This window comes from Rana temporaria, chromosome 1 (assembly GCF_905171775.1).
Source record: "Rana temporaria chromosome 1, aRanTem1.1, whole genome shotgun sequence".
Lineage (NCBI taxonomy): Eukaryota > Metazoa > Chordata > Amphibia > Anura > Ranidae > Rana > Rana temporaria.
The window spans coordinates 499,370,103-499,385,745 of NC_053489.1; the positions used below are offsets into that span (position 1 = coordinate 499,370,103).

Sequence of the window (15,643 nt, forward strand, 5' to 3'; positions counted from 1 at the left end):
TGAATCTGGTCCTCTGTGCGGTCTGCCCCCAATTAGGGAATTCACCCTCTCTATTTGTCTGATGACTGCCATCACCCAAAGTGAAAGAAAATCCCACATTTTGATTGGTCCCCAGAACAGGAATGGAGGGGAAATCTTCCAGTGGAGACACTAGTTCTGGTGACAACCAACGATTTCCTCACTTTACAGCAGGAAGAGCTGGGATTTTACCACACTATCTTGTAAGGAATACCTGGTTACCTGTCAAAAAAACAGTTACCAGTTCCCCCCCTCTCCCCTGAAAGGCGCCAAATGTGGCACCCGTGGTTGCAGGAAAGAAAAATGGTATCATCTATGGCCTGCCTTAGTGCTCCTAACTGAGACAAGTACACACTATAGAAGGATATGCTTTTTTCATATTTCATGTCAGAGGTTTACAACCACTTTAAAGTCAAACAAATCAACCTTTTTTCTTTGTTTTATACAATAAATATTTTTAAACAAATGATTATATGAAACAAGCAACACTACAATCTATTGTTTATGGTCAGACAAAGCATAGCTTTGGTGGAGCTAAGGGTAATGAGTAAGTTAACAGCAAATAGAGCATGGGGCACGTGATAAAGAACATAACTAACCTTTTTCAGATATGGCCAAATTGAGGTCATCACAATAGAAAAGCCTTAAAAAAAAAAAAAATTACTTTAGTAAAAACAATTAAAAGGTAAATTATGTCTACAGACACATGATTTTTTTTTTTTTAACAAAGCGGACCTATCCTGAGAATTAATGTCTCCTGATCTATAAGCCCAAGCCCAATCCCTGAAAAAAAATCCCACACCATACTCCCCCTTTCACCAAATGATTGGGACCAGTGCACAAAGCAAGGTCCATAAAGACGTGGATGAGCGAGTTTGGGGTGAAGGAACTTGACTGGCATGCACAGAGTCCTGACCTCAACTCGATAGAACATCTTTGGGATAAATTAGAGCGGAGACTGCGGGCCAGGCCTTCTTGTCTAAGATCAGTGTCTGACCTCACAAATGCGCTTCTGGAAGAATGGTCAAACATTCCCATAGACACACTCCTAAACCTTGTGGACAGCCTTCTTGGAGGAGTTGAAGCTGTTATAGCTGCAAAGGGTGGGCCAACTCAATATTGAACCCTACGGACTAAGACTGCCCATACATTATACAATTTTCTTATTAATTTTTTCTTTAGATTTACCAAAACCATATATGATCTTGGGCCCGGATTCAGGTAGATTTGCCCCTTATTTGCGGAGGCGCAGGGCAGCGTTGCCCTGCGCCCCCGCAAATTTACTGCGCTACCCGCGATTCACGGAGATTGCGTATGCGCTGTGTACACTTGCCCTGCGTAAGGGCGCCTAATGTAAATGATCCCGTAGGGGGCGGGAATCATTTAAATTAGGCGCGCTCCCGCGCCGAGCGCATGCTCCGTCGGGAACGTCCAGCGCCATTCACGAATCACTTACGCAAATTACGTAAAATTCGAACGTCGCGACGCAGGAACGACGGGTATACTTTAGCATTGGCTGCCCCTGCTATTAGAAGGGGCAGCCTTACGCTAAACACGCCGTACGAAAACTACGTAAATTGCGTACGCATGGCTCACGCAACATTGTGAATCGGTGTTAGTATGCAATTTGCATACTATACACTGAACACAATGGGAGCGCCCCCTAGCGGTCATCGCTAGAATGCAGCCTAAGATATGCGTGGCATAAGAGCCTTATGCCACGCAGATTTTAGGCTGCAGTCGGCGTTACGATGTTCCTGAATCAGGAGCATTCGTAACGCCGGGGCAAGTAAGCAATTGCGCTGTGTAACCTATGGTTACACAGGCGCAATTGCTTCTTGAATCTGGGCCTTGGTTTTAATGTGTATGCAATCAGACAGGTCATTGTACTACATACATAGTTAAATCTAAAGGAAATTGAATAAGAAAATTGTACAGTGTATGGCCAGCCTAAGACTGGAATGCCATTAAAGTTCATGTGCGTGTAAAGCCAGGTGTCCCAATACTTTTGGTAATATAGTGTATACTTTAATGATAAATTCCAGGCATGATATTGTTTTACATAGCAAAGTAACTATGTATATAACCATACCTGGCATTTCACTTGAAAAATGTGGATATAAAAGAATTTTAAAATAAATTTTGCCACCTGTATCTGATCCTGTGTTGGTCCAAAAATAAAAAACAAATCAGTTGCTGTTGGCCACAATGCAGGCTCATCTCTTGATTGTATTTTTCAGTTTACAAACAAGGCCACATGGCAAAACATATGTATTTAACAAGATATATCAAATCCCTAGAACACTCTGAAATAATGTTCAGTAACATATCTTTTTAAAGCAGAGGGTCTGCCAATTTTTATTTATTTTTTTAAAGCCAGCAGCTACAAAAACTGTAGCTGCTGACTTTTAAAACATGGACACTTACCTGTCCAGCGCGTCCGTGATGTCGTCAGCTGACACCGAGCAATTGCTCGTCTCTCGGCTGCACCCGACACTATCCTCGGTGAGGGATTCGGGAAGTGAAGCGTTGCGGCTTCACTGCCCGGTTCCCTACTGCGCTCTCCTGGGAACAGTGCGTTTCCCAGGAGACAGCAAGGGTGCGGGAGGGGGCGTGACTCGGAAATGGGTGCAAATACCTGTCTTAGGTATCTGCACCCCCCTCCCCCTGAAAGGTGCCAAATGTGACACCGGAGGGGGGGAGGGTTCCGAAAAGCGGAAGTTCCATTTTCGGGTGGACCTCCGCTTTAAGAAGAACTAAAGGAAAAAATACTTACCTTAGTTCCAATGGTCCGATGCTAGCAAGGAACCTCCCCAGCACCAGCATCTTCTTCCCAGGTTATTTTGAGTGCTAGTATTCAGATGTTTTGATTGGCCAACACAGGAGTACAGTCAACCTGATGCAAAATGAGCTGTGCATGCGCAGAGGATTTCAGATAGGCAGGTAAGTGTTCTTTATTAACCGCTTAACGACTGCCGCATGTACATATACGTCTGCAAAATGGCACGGACTGGCAGAACGACGTGCCCGCACGTCGCTGCCTTTCTGCGGGTCCGATCGGGACCCCCCCCACCGGTACATGCGGCGGTCGGTAAGCCTCAGGAAGCGATCCGGGATGAGGGCGCGGCTATTCGTTTCTAGCCGCCCCCTTGCGATCGCTCACCCAGAGCTGAAGAACGGGGAGAGCCGTATTTAAACACGGCTTCCCCGTGCTTCACTGTGGCGGCTGCATCGATTGTGTGATCCCTTTTATAGGGAGACTCGATCGATGACGTCACACCTACAGCCACACCCCCCTACAGTTGTAAACACACACTAGGTGAAACATAACTGTCTCTTCCACAATAAAAAGACTGCCAGTTCAGTTTATTTTCTACATTTAATTCCACTTTTAAAACGCAGCAAGACATTATGTGAGAATTACACTCCAAGGTTCAACAAGTCTTATGTGGCTGGTCAATACTCACCTACACTGCTGAGAAACATGGTAAGGTACATGACCCTGATGGACCACCATCTGCTTTTGTTCTGATCTTGAGTTTCAATGACAATGCTAAAAACACAAAATCATTTAAATGGAAATATTACCTAATAAAGTAGATGACAGATATTTTAGAAGACGAATAGCAAAAATATGCCAAGAGTTTAACTGTAACAGTTTTAAAGTTCACTTTAATGGCTATTTACACTCCTAAGCTTTAATGAACATGTTCCAATGTACAAAGACACGTGTCGTCCTGGTTTCTCATAATAAAGATAGTGTCTGTTCCCAGCAAAACGTTAGTTTGTTTGTGCATTTTATTGCTTTGGGGGCCATAGAGTTCAAAGTCAGCTTATCATAATTCTTATGTAATAGGTGTTTAACCACTTCCATACAGGGCACTTATACACCTTCCTGCCCAGACCAAATTTTCAGCTTTCAGCGCTGTTGCACTTTGAATGACAATTACGCGGTCATGCTACACTGTACCCAAACTAAATTTTATTTTATCATTTTGTTCCCGCAAATAGAGCTTTCTTTTGGTGGTATTTGATCACCTCTGGGATTTTTATTTTCTGCTTAAAAAAATAAAAAAGCCCGAAAATTTGGAAAAACAAATGTTTTTTTTTGTTTCTGTTACAAAACTTTGTAAATAAGTACGTTTTATCCTTCACGGTTGGGCACAGATGGGGCGGCACGGATGGGCACAGATGGGCGACGGGGATGTACTGTAATATTTTGTACTGATGGATGCCAATCAGTGCCAAACAATGCCTGCCAATCAGTGATGCCCATTGTGGGCACTAATTGGCATCCATTGTGGGCACTGATTGGCATCCATTGTGGGCACTGATTGGCATCCATTGTGGGCACTGATTGGCATACCTGGTGGTGGGCATCCCTGGTGGTTAGGTGGCATCCCTGGTGATCTAGTGTGGGCATCCTCAGGGGAGCTGCGCTGATAATCGATCAGCACAAACCCCCCCTGTCAGAGGAAAAGCCGATCATGGCTGCTCTTGTTTACATCGTCATCAGCCGATGATTGGACACGGCTGATCACATGGTAAAGAGTCTCCGACGGAGACTCTTTACCTAGATGGGTGTTGCGGGGTGTCAGACTGACACCCCACAACAACGATCGCCACGATGCGCGCTCCCGGGGGCACGCAGTGGCTCAATATCACAAGGACATCATATGACGTCCACTCAGGATATTGAAACCACTTTGCCAACGTCTTTTTGCAATGGGGCGGGCAGCAAGTGGTTAATGCACCGGAACAAGTATTTACACGTCTTGGTCGATGGTTGTTAACCCTCTCTACTCATAATGTTAAACTTAAAAGGGGTTGTAAAGGTTTGTTTTTTTATTTTCTAAATAGGTTCCTTTAAGCTAATGCATTGTTGGTTCACTTACCTTTTCCTTCAATTTCCCTTCTAAGGCTGGGTTCACACTACTACACTACTTTCATCCTACTTTGCTCTGTGTTCAATGTTTCCCTATGAGAGCGTCTTGTAGCGTCCTACACAAGTCGGTCCGACTTTGAAAATGCTCCCTGTACTACTTTTGGTCCTACATTGATCCTACTTCAGGCCCATTGAATATCATTGAAGTCGGACCAAAGTAGTATCCTGTTCATGAAAGTAGGATGGATGTAGGACCAATGTAGGATAAATGTAGGACCAATGTAGCAGAGCAAAGTAGAATGAAAGTAGTGTAGTAGTGTGAACCCAGCCTAAATGTTTTTTTTCTTTGTCAGAATTTTCACTTCCTGTTTCTCGTCAGTAAGCTTGCCTCCATCATCCGAGCCGTTCTGGCTGGGGGTTAGTCAGTGTGCTCGCCCCCTCCCTTGGGGCTACATCCCAGTGGGCAACACAGTGTCTCCCCGCAGGGATGTAGTCCCAAGGGAGGGGGCGAGCACACTGACTAACCCCCCAGCCAGAACGGCTTGGATGATGGGGGTAAGCTTACTGATGAGAAACAGGAAGTGAGAAATTCAGACAAAAAAAAAACATTTAGAAGGGAAATCGAAGGAAAAGGTAAGTGAACCAACAATGCACTAGCTTAAAGGAAACTATTTAGAAAAAAAGACGAACCTTTACAACCCCTTTTAAAAAAACACACTGGAATATGGGGTCAAATCAACATTTGTTTTCAACCACAGTGACGGGAAAGTTTAGAAATAATAGAAAACTTCTTGGTCAAAGGAATCTTCAGACAGTGTATGTGGTTTTTGTTCAGAAATGACATTCATTTTAAAAATGAATGGTAAAAGCAAGTGAAAATTTCAAACAACATTCTTTGATTCAGCAATTTTTTCGTATTAATATACCGGTAATATTAACAGTAGTGATTATTTGCTCTTTTCATACTAAACAGGCCTGTTTTTTTTTTTGTATATGTTACTGGCCGATTAATTGATTATTAAAATATTAATCGATTAGTTGTTTCGGCACTACACTCTAAATATGCACCAAAAAAGCATGTCCATGCACAAAGGAAGTGCACATTGATGCGCAACACCACAACTGCCTAGTGCTACAAAAAAACAAAAACACATCTCTATGCACATGCATATATTTAAATCGCCCTTGGACAAGGTGCGCTTTTTTTTTCCTAAATGGCTTTCTTTACCTTAGTGCAGTCCTCCTTCACTTACCTCATCCTTCGATTTTGCTTTTAAATGTCCTTATTTCGTCTGAGAAATCCTCACTTCCTGTTCTTCTGTCTGTAACTCTACACAGTAATGCAAGGCTTTCTCCCTGGTGTGGAGAAAGTCTCTTGAGGGGGCGAGCAGGAGTGTCAGGACACCCACTAACACAAAGCTCCTTTATCTGCAAAGTAGAGAGTGTCCTGACTGCTCGCTCCCTCCCCCCTCAAGAGGCTTTCTCCACACCAGGGAGAAAGCCTTGCATTACTGTGTGGAGTTACAGACAGAAGAACAGGAAGTGAGAATTTCTCAGAAAAATTAAGGACATTTAAAAGTAAAATCGAAGGATGGGGTAAGTGAAGGAGGACTGCACTAAGGTAAAGGAAGCTATTTAGGGGAAAAATAAATCCTTTACAACCCCTTTAAGCTTTTTTGCTCGAGCTAAACTAACTCACCCCCCCCCCCCCCCCCCCCGCCATACACACTTACCTTGACCCTACGGTTGCAGCCTTTAGTGACCGTTTACATTCTGACTGCCCCCGAGCATTACAGCTTCATAGATGTCTATGGGCTCTCTCCTATGGTCCCCGGCCTTGCATCATAGGCCCATAAGACCCCTTTCACAGGTTTTGCAGGCGCTATAGCAGTGGTTCTCAACTTTCCTAGTGCCGTGACCCCTTGTTAAAATTTCCCAGGTTTTGGAGACCCCCTAACAGAAAAATTGTTTTCGTAGCGTGGATTGTCAGCACCCAAGGCAAGACAGGTAATTTGCGCCCCTAACCCATGAACATTTAGCACTCTGAGTTTCTTCCACTTGTACAAAATTAAAACCCTTTTGTGGTGTCTCGTAGCAGCGACACATTTGCCAAAATCAGGAGATAGGGTCTCCTCCAGCCCCTCCCACTTCACATATCTCACCAGTCAGTTGATCTCTAGTCTCTGCCCCCCAGCCATGCTGTGAACTGAATGGGCGGCTGCGAAGAGGCTGAGTTGGCGGCCGCGGGTTCCAGGAACGCGACCGCAAAAAGGCTGGGAGAGCGGTGCGGGCTTCAGGAACAGCGCAGGATTCGGTGACCCCTGGCATATTATCATTCGACCCCCAGGTTGAGAACCACTGCGCTATAGCGTTAAAAACAGCGCCTGCAAAGCGCCCTAAAACAGCTGCTCTATTCACTCCAGTGTGAAAGCCTGAGGGCTTTCACACTGAAGCGGTGCGCTGGCAGGGCATCAGAAAAAATCCTGTCAGCAGCTTCTTTGGAGCGCATTAGGAGCGGCTTTGCGGGCAGTTTTAACCCTTTTTCGGCCGCTAGTAGGGGTTAAAAGCGCCGCTATAAGCAGCATTTTAAAGCCGACTCTCGGAGCGGCTCGGTGTCAAAGGGCTCTAAAAGTCTATAGAGAGGCTGTAATGCACAGGCATGGCCAAGACAGTGAAACTTGCAACCCTGAATGTAAACAATCATAGTAAGTATACATCTGTGAAGGGAGAGCGGTAGGTTATTTTAGGCCAACATAAAAAAATTATATATATATATATATATATATATATATATATATATATATATATATATAATCTGTATTTTTTGCTAGACAATTACTTAGAACCCCTCCAAACACATATATATATATATACATACATACACACACATACACATACATACATACACACACACACACACACACACGGTCTAACCTGATAACCCTTAAAAAATAATTAAGCGTTGCCTATGGAGAGAGTCCCAAGTATCACAGTTTGTTGCCATGAAACAAGTGTGCACTATTTTAAACCATAACATGTTAGGTATCTATTGACTGCAACATCATCTTTCACAATAAACAAAAAAATTGGGCTAACTTTACTGTTTCGTTTTTTTATTCAGTGAAGTGTATGCTTTTTGTATTCAGTGTTTTTTTCCAAAATTTGAGTTTGAAAGACTGCTGCACACACACCGTGTGACATAAAATAGTGTGTCAGGTGTCAGGGCTCAGCAGCCATGATAAACCGTTGTCAGTTTACAGGGGGGGGAGGGCAGAACCAGGCAAAATCAGCCAGGTATTTCACAGCTTCCAGAGGGGCAGGATAGACCGCTCAAGCACTGGGCTGTTTAACCTGCTACATGGGAACAGGATCTCTCTTTTTATTTATTTTTTAGGGTTACAAACATTTTAATAGAGAGAATACTTTGGTATATATAAAGCGCAAATCTTACTGAACTACATAAAATTAAAAACATTACGCTAGCTGAACACCCGGGAAATTCTGGAGCCCAAGAAACAATATAATAATAAACGGTGCAGTGCATATAATAAATTACAGAATGTCCATATCCAGATGAGAGGGACAAAAATAAATAATTTTGAAGACTCCTTTGTGCTTGAAATCCCAAGACAGACAGAACACATCAAATTCCTTGTGTGAATGAGCCCACCACCGTCACTTATAGTACTTCGCTCACCTCAATAGCCACAGATAGGTCAAAGTCCAGGGGCGTACCTAGAGCATTTGGCACCCGGGGCGGATCCAATATATGGCACCCCCCCACGTTAAAATGTAAAAACACCCCACTGTGCCCCCTGCATACCTCTGCATCCTTCAATATCTTTTTGTTACTGTGTACCCCTCTCCACAACTGCACCTCTGGACCACTTTACATTGCACAGCACTCCGCACCTCTGGACCACTTTACATTGCACAGCACCCTGCATCACTGGACCCCTTTACATTACACAGCCCCCTTCACCTCTGGACCCTTTTACATTACACAGCACCCTGCACCTCTGGGCCCCTTTACATTACACAACATCCTGCACCTCTTTACATTACACAGCCCCTGCACCACTGGACCCCTTTACATCACATAGCCCCCTGCACCTTTGGACCCCTTTACATTACGCAGCACCCTGCACCTCTTTACATTACACAGCCCCTACACCACTGGACCCCTTTACATCACATAGCCCCCTGCACCTCTGGACCCCTTTACATTACGCAGCACCCTGCACCTCTGGACCCCTTTACATTACACAGCACCCTGCATCACTGGACCCCTTTACATTACACAGCACCCTGCATCACTGGACCCCTTTACATTACACAGCACCCTGCATCTCTGGACGCTTTTACATTGCACAGCACCCTGCATCACTGCACCCCTTTTACATTACACAGCCGCCTGCACCTCTGCACCCCTTTACATCACATAGCCCCCTGCACATCTGGACCCTTTTACACTACACAGCCCTCTGCACCCCTTTACATTACACAGCACCCTGCATCACTGGACCCCTTTACATCTCATAGCACCCTGCATCTCTGGACCCTTTTACATTGCACAGCACCCTGCATCACTGCACCCCTTTTACATTACACAGCCGCCTGCACCTCTGCACCCCTTTACATCACATAGTCCCCTGCACATCTGGACCCTTTTACACTACACAGCCCTCTGCTCCCCTTTACATTACACAGCACCCTGCATCACTGGACCCCTTTACATTACACAGCACCCTGCATCACTGGACCCCTTTACATCTCATAGCACCCTGCATCTCTGGACCCTTTTACATTGCACAGCACCCTGCATCACTGCACCCCTTTTACATTACACAGCCGCCTGCACCTCTGCACCCCTTTACATCACATAGTCCCCTGCACATCTGGACCCTTTTACACTACACAGCCCTCTGCTCCCCTTTACATTACACAGCACCCTGCATCACTGGACCCCTTTACATTACACAGCACCCTGCATCACTGGACCCCTTTACATCTCATAGCACCCTGCATCTCTGGACCCTTTTACATTGCACAGCACCCTGCATCACTGCACCCCTTTTACATTACACAGCCGCCTGCACCTCTGCACCCCTTTACATCACATAGTCCCCTGCACATCTGGACCCTTTTACACTACACAGCCCTCTGCTCCCCTTTACATTACACAGCACCCTGCATCACTGCACCCATTTTACATTACACAGCCACCTGCACCTCTGCCGGGGCGGACCGCACCCCCCGCACCCCCCTAGGAACGCCTCTAGAGGTCAAACTACACCAGTTTTCCCACTCACAGGGGGAGATGGAACCAGTGGATAATACCCTGTCACAGGATCTCTCAGGTGATAACCGTCATCCTGAAGTCATGAGACATTGAAAAAACACAATCTAAGTGCTCTCTGTTTATTTAAGCAAACCACTTTATTTGTAATGCAATTACTTTCATCTTGAGTGAAGCCTTATTAAAAACGCCAGGCAGCTCTCGGCAATACACGATCAGTACAGATGGCAGCCAGTGACGTCAGCAGAGTGTGAAAGTGGCCTTACTAGGAATGGAGCACACAAAATAAGATACAGCTATGCATGGTAGGTGTCCAGGTTTGGGTTGTTCCCAAAAAATTCATAGAGGGGAGATCTAGTACATCTAGTTTACCACTAATTCTGGTGGACTGGGGGTCCCCAAGAAATTTCCTAAATTTGCAAGGATTTTCTCTCATTTCCTGTTTGGCTTTGGGACAGGAAGTGAAGGGAAATCTCTGAGGTGGGGGGAATTTACAGGGTTTATAACTGTCCCTTGCTCTATCTAAAATGGAAAAAAAAAATCCTATAGTTCTACTTTAACCACTTGCTTACTGGGCACTTAAACCCCCCCCCCCCCTCCTGTCCTGACCGCTCTCACTCTTTGAATGACAATTGCACAGTCATACAACACTGTACCCAAATGAAATTTTTGAAAAAAAAAAATTCACACAAATAGAGCTTTCTTTTGGTGGTATTTGATCACCTCCAAAAAAAAAGACCGAACTTTAAAAAAAAAAATATATATACAAAACCGTTTTATATTTTGTTATAAAATTTAGCAAACGGGTCATTTTTCTCCTTCATTGATGTACGCTGATGAGGCTGCTCTGATGGGCAGCGATAGGCTGCTCTGATGGGCATTGATAGGCGACACTAGTGCGCGTTGAGAATTGTCACTGATAGGTGGCAGTGATGGGCACTGATCAGCACTAGTAGGTGAGACTGATAGGCAGCACTGCTAGGTGGCACTGTTTTGCACTGGTGGTCACTGTGGGAACTGATGAGGCGGATGTGCCTCTTCCACTGGGGACCGATGTCTCTTACACAAAAGCAGGCAATTGGCATTTTTTCTCCTCACGCTGTAAGCGTGAGGAGAAAAAAAAAACGATTACCAAGCTTTGTTTACATCACGTGATCATTTGGCTGACAGCTGATGACGTGGTAAGGGGTCGGGACCGGCCCCTTACTCGGATCTGTATTCACCTGAGTCTCAGTGACTCGGTGATCACAGTGCGTGCCCTGCACAGGGCGTGTGCAAATTGATGGCCTCCCGGAAATTCAGGTCCACGCTGTAGCCGTCCACAGGGTCCCGGGTCTTGATTGGATAGATTGATAGCAGTACAGTCATTGGCTCCCGCTGCTGTCAATCAAATCCAATGACGCAGGGGGCCGAGTCCGGCATTCGTGTCTATGGATGCAAATGTTGGACTCTGGAGCTTGCCTGCAAGGTAACACCCCGGCCCCCCACCCCTCCGGGAGAGCACTTCTCCTAGGGGGTTATCTGATGCAGGGGAAGAGCCGCTGAGGAACCCCAGAAGAGGATGTTCGGGGCCACTCTATGCATAACGAGCTGCACAGTGGAGGGAAGTATGACATGTTTGTTATTTAAAAAAAAAAAAAATCTAGCCTTTACAATCACTTTAAAGCGGGGGTTCACCCTATCGACGGGAAAAAATTTTTTTTTTTTTATTTTACCTTAAAATCAGGCATTGTAGCGCGAGCTACAGTATGCCTGTCCCGAATTTTTTACCGCCGTACTCACCTTGTAGTCGTAGATCGAAGATACCGGGGAATGGGCGTGCCTATGGAGACGGAGGATGATTGACGGCCGGCTCTGGCGCGTCACGCTTCTCCGGAAATAGCCGAAATAGGCTTGGTCTTCACGGCGCGTGCGCATAGCCTGTGCGCAGGCGCCGTGAAGAGCCGAGACCTACTCCGGCTGTCTTCGGGGAGAGTGACGTGCCAGGGCCGGCCGTCAATCATCCTCCCTCTCCATAGGCACGCCCATTCCCCGCGGGAGCCGGAATCTACGATGGACGACTACAAGGTGAGTACGGGGTTAAAAAAATCGGGACAGGCATACTGTAGCTCGCGCTACAATGCCTGTCTCGATGGTAAAATGTGTCGGGGGTGGGTGAACTACCGCTTTAAGGTAAAAACCTAAATCCTTTCCAACCACTTTAAGCGCTCTCTGCAAGATGTCAGGTGTTACTGACAATTTACTGCATTACCCCGGGTCCGGTGCCGATGACTGCAGAAGCGGCGAGCACTCCTCATCTTCACTCACTGAAGCCATGATGTCGGTCAGTAATCACGCGTCTTTATACCATACATAGCAGAAGAACGAGGCGGAAGTCTGGACTCCTAAGGAGACAACATTGTCACTCAGTTAGTAATAATGTATGAGCACAAACAAAGCTAAACTGATCACTTCATCCCATTTGTGTATAGATGCTCATGCTCAAATCATACCGCCAATGAAGACTAGAAACACAATGATGACACGCAACAAAAACAATGCATCGTTATCTAACATGTTTATTTAATCTCCTTATGGGTAAAGTTCCACTTTAAATTAAACAACTTAATAGAAAATAATGTTCTTTAGCAAGCAACATACATTCCACACTAATAATTCTGCTACCAAAATTAAAGTGTGCTGTAAATTGATTTCAGCATTCCCCTTGCTGGAGGCTGCCATCTTGCTGAAGGCCAGAGCCCCTGAACAGCAGTAAATCATAAAGCGTAACTAAACCCTTAGATTTAACCGTTTCAAAAAACAGTTACATTTCTGGAATGCCGGGATTGCTGTCACATGTGCTTGTGTCCTCAGCCAAACTGTCAAATCATGAAATGGCTGGTGTCATAACTGATCACAAGTGCAGCACAATGGGAGTTGCAGATCAAACGGAAGCAGCTTCATTGGCTGTAAAGGATAGGAGGGTTTAATTCCACTTTAATGCTGTCAGAAGATCAGCCTCTACAAACTCAGCAGTGCTTAAAAATAGAGAGCAAGTGAGCATGTGCAGAGCAGGGTGGGGCACAGGATTGTACACAATATAGAGAGTTATTTCAACTTAGATCAACTGTGGGTATAAGACTGTGTTTCATGGATCATTCGTTTCTCTTTATTGGTTGAACTAGATCAGTGGTCTCCAAACTGTGGCCCTGGGGCCGGATGTGGCCCTTGGGACACTATTCCTCCTAGTGATGGAGACACTGTTCTGCCAACTGACACCAACAACGAGGCTCCATTTCTCCCACTAATACCAATAACAGGACGCTAGTCTTTCCAATGATACCAACAATGGGGCACTATCCCCCCCCCCTCCCAAAACCCAAATGTGGTAAAGTTTATTCCCTCTGATGCTTTACACTCCCGCTGGCCACAGTCCGGCCCCCCTAAAACCTTGAATACAATATGAGAAAAGAATAAATGGTATTTTAAGGGTGCAAATTACACAAACAGATATCAAAAAATATATTTTATTTATAAAAGTTAAAAAATTGACAGTGTGCAGAATGACAAAATTCTCAACATGTTTCACCACTGTTAGTAGCTTCCTCAGGAGATTTACATTTGTCAGGCACTATCTACTGAATAATAGAAAAGAAAGAAAAACAATACATATAATCACATAATGATACATCATCAGTGCCGCCTCACCGGTGCCCATCAGTGCCACCTCATCGGTGCCCGAAATCAAAGTAGAAAACGTACTTATTTACAAAAAAAAATTAACAGAAAAAAATAAAAACGTTATTTTTTTCAAAATTTTCGGTCTTTTTTTAATTGTTGCGCAAAAAAAAAATCGCAGAGGTGATCTATTTGATCACCTCTGCGATTTGTTTTTTGCGCAACAACTAAAAAAAGACCAAAAATTTTGAAAAAAATAACGTTTTTATTTTTTTCTGTTAATTTTTTTTGTAAATAAGTACGTTTTCTACTTTGATTACGGGCACCGATGAGGTGGCACTGATAGGCACCGGTGAGGCAGCACTGATGGACACTGATAGCCAGCACTGATAGGCGGCGCTGGTATGCGGCACTGATAGGCGACACTGATGGGCACTCATGGGTGGCACTTATGGGTGGCACTGATGGGTACTTATGGGTGGCACAGATAGGTGAGCACTGGGCATGGATGGGCACTGAGGGGTGGCACTGATGGCATTGCTGGGCATCACTTGTGCCCATGTTGCCAGTCAGTGCCCATTTGTGGGAACAAAATGATAAAAATAATTGTGTGGGTACAGTGTAGCATTATTGCACAATTGTCATTCAAAGTGCGACAGCGCTGAAAGCTAAAAATTGTCTTGGGCAGGAAGGTGCATAAGTGCCCTGTATGGAAGTGGTTAAGGTATAACTACAGGCAAGTTTTTCTAAAGTTTTGGACAGAGTGAAGAGGGGAATCTCCCCAATTGGACGAGATGGTAAAAAAAACTGTCAGGGGTTATAACCCTCCGATACTCCATCCATGATGCATAAAAAAGTTTTACCTTACAGTTTAAAAAAAACAAACATCTAAACACTGAAACCAACATGCAGGGAAAAAATTACTGTATTGCTGAGGAGGTCAGTTTTTGGGAATCGGGGGCATGTCCTTTAAATAACTACTAATGTTATATGTAAACTAAAAACCTTCATTAAAGTGTCGATTCAAAATAATCAGTGGATCTAAAGGGACTGTTTACTTACCTTGCGCAGCCAGCCCAAGCTACATTACTACCAGATTCCCTAAGCTTCCAAATGCGGGTCAAAGGACTGTGTCACGTGACCAGGCTCCCATTCTTCCGCCAGTTGTCGCCATTTTCATAGTGGGCAAAAAGTAGCCAACTCCAGCGAGAGAGTGATTTAATATTCAATGGTGCTGATAATAACTATACACGTCTAAGAAGCGGTTATTAGTCAAAACTCCGCCTGTTTAAAGCTTCTTAGAAAACGAATGCACAGTTCCGCCATTTTGGCGTAGCCCGCGCAACTCCTTTTCGCGATAAATTATTACTTTGTATAAATGAGTTATCTATTTACGGGCTTAGAGTTATGTGAATCTCTTTGTAGTGCAATTATGTGCGTCTGCTGTGTTTTATGTGCTCCGTGCCGCTCCCCTCTACATTCCGCTCACAGTAACGGGACGCCCGTTCAGAGGTGACGTCATGGCCCCGCCCCGTGTCTTCTGTGTCCCGGGCTGGGTCCCATACAGTAGCAGCCAAGCGGAAGCGCCTCCTGGCGGTACAGTGGCGGATGTCACCCCGTGAGTAGAGCGGTCCCCTAAGATTTCCTGGGAGAATGGCGGGCGGGCTGCGCCCCTCTAGTGACTTGTCTATGGAGGACGGCAAGGGTCATGACCTCGCTCTAATGAATGGGGGTCATGGCAGTGCACATGTTATTGGGTGACCTTTGCTCCTCCATGTTTTCAG

At 45.1% G+C, this 15,643-nt stretch overlaps 2 protein-coding genes across 3 annotated transcripts in view; one reads left to right on the forward strand and one right to left on the reverse strand.

Moving 5' to 3' along the window:
* MFSD8 (major facilitator superfamily domain containing 8) overlaps positions 1–15,246 on the reverse strand; it is a 31,992-nt gene extending 16,746 nt beyond the window's left edge. The window contains exons 1-4 of the mRNA XM_040330737.1: positions 14,922–15,246; positions 12,454–12,586; positions 3,486–3,571; positions 618–661 (exon numbers count right to left, since the gene is read on the reverse strand). Of these exons, the coding sequence (XP_040186671.1) occupies positions 618–661; positions 3,486–3,571; positions 12,454–12,518 (195 nt within the window). The 5' untranslated portion in view covers positions 12,519–12,586; positions 14,922–15,246. The remainder of the gene's footprint in view (positions 1–617; positions 662–3,485; positions 3,572–12,453; positions 12,587–14,921) is intronic.
* Positions 15,247–15,371: 125 nt separating this feature from the next.
* The window catches only part of ABHD18 (abhydrolase domain containing 18), a 35,856-nt gene continuing 35,584 nt past the window's right edge, over positions 15,372–15,643 (forward strand). The window contains exon 1 of one of the 2 annotated variants that reach the window (XM_040330749.1): positions 15,372–15,477. In XM_040330749.1, coding sequence (XP_040186683.1) covers positions 15,380–15,477 — 98 coding nt within the window. In that variant the 5' untranslated portion in view covers positions 15,372–15,379. The remainder of the gene's footprint in view (positions 15,478–15,643) is intronic. The other variant, XM_040330758.1, reaches the window with a different exon arrangement.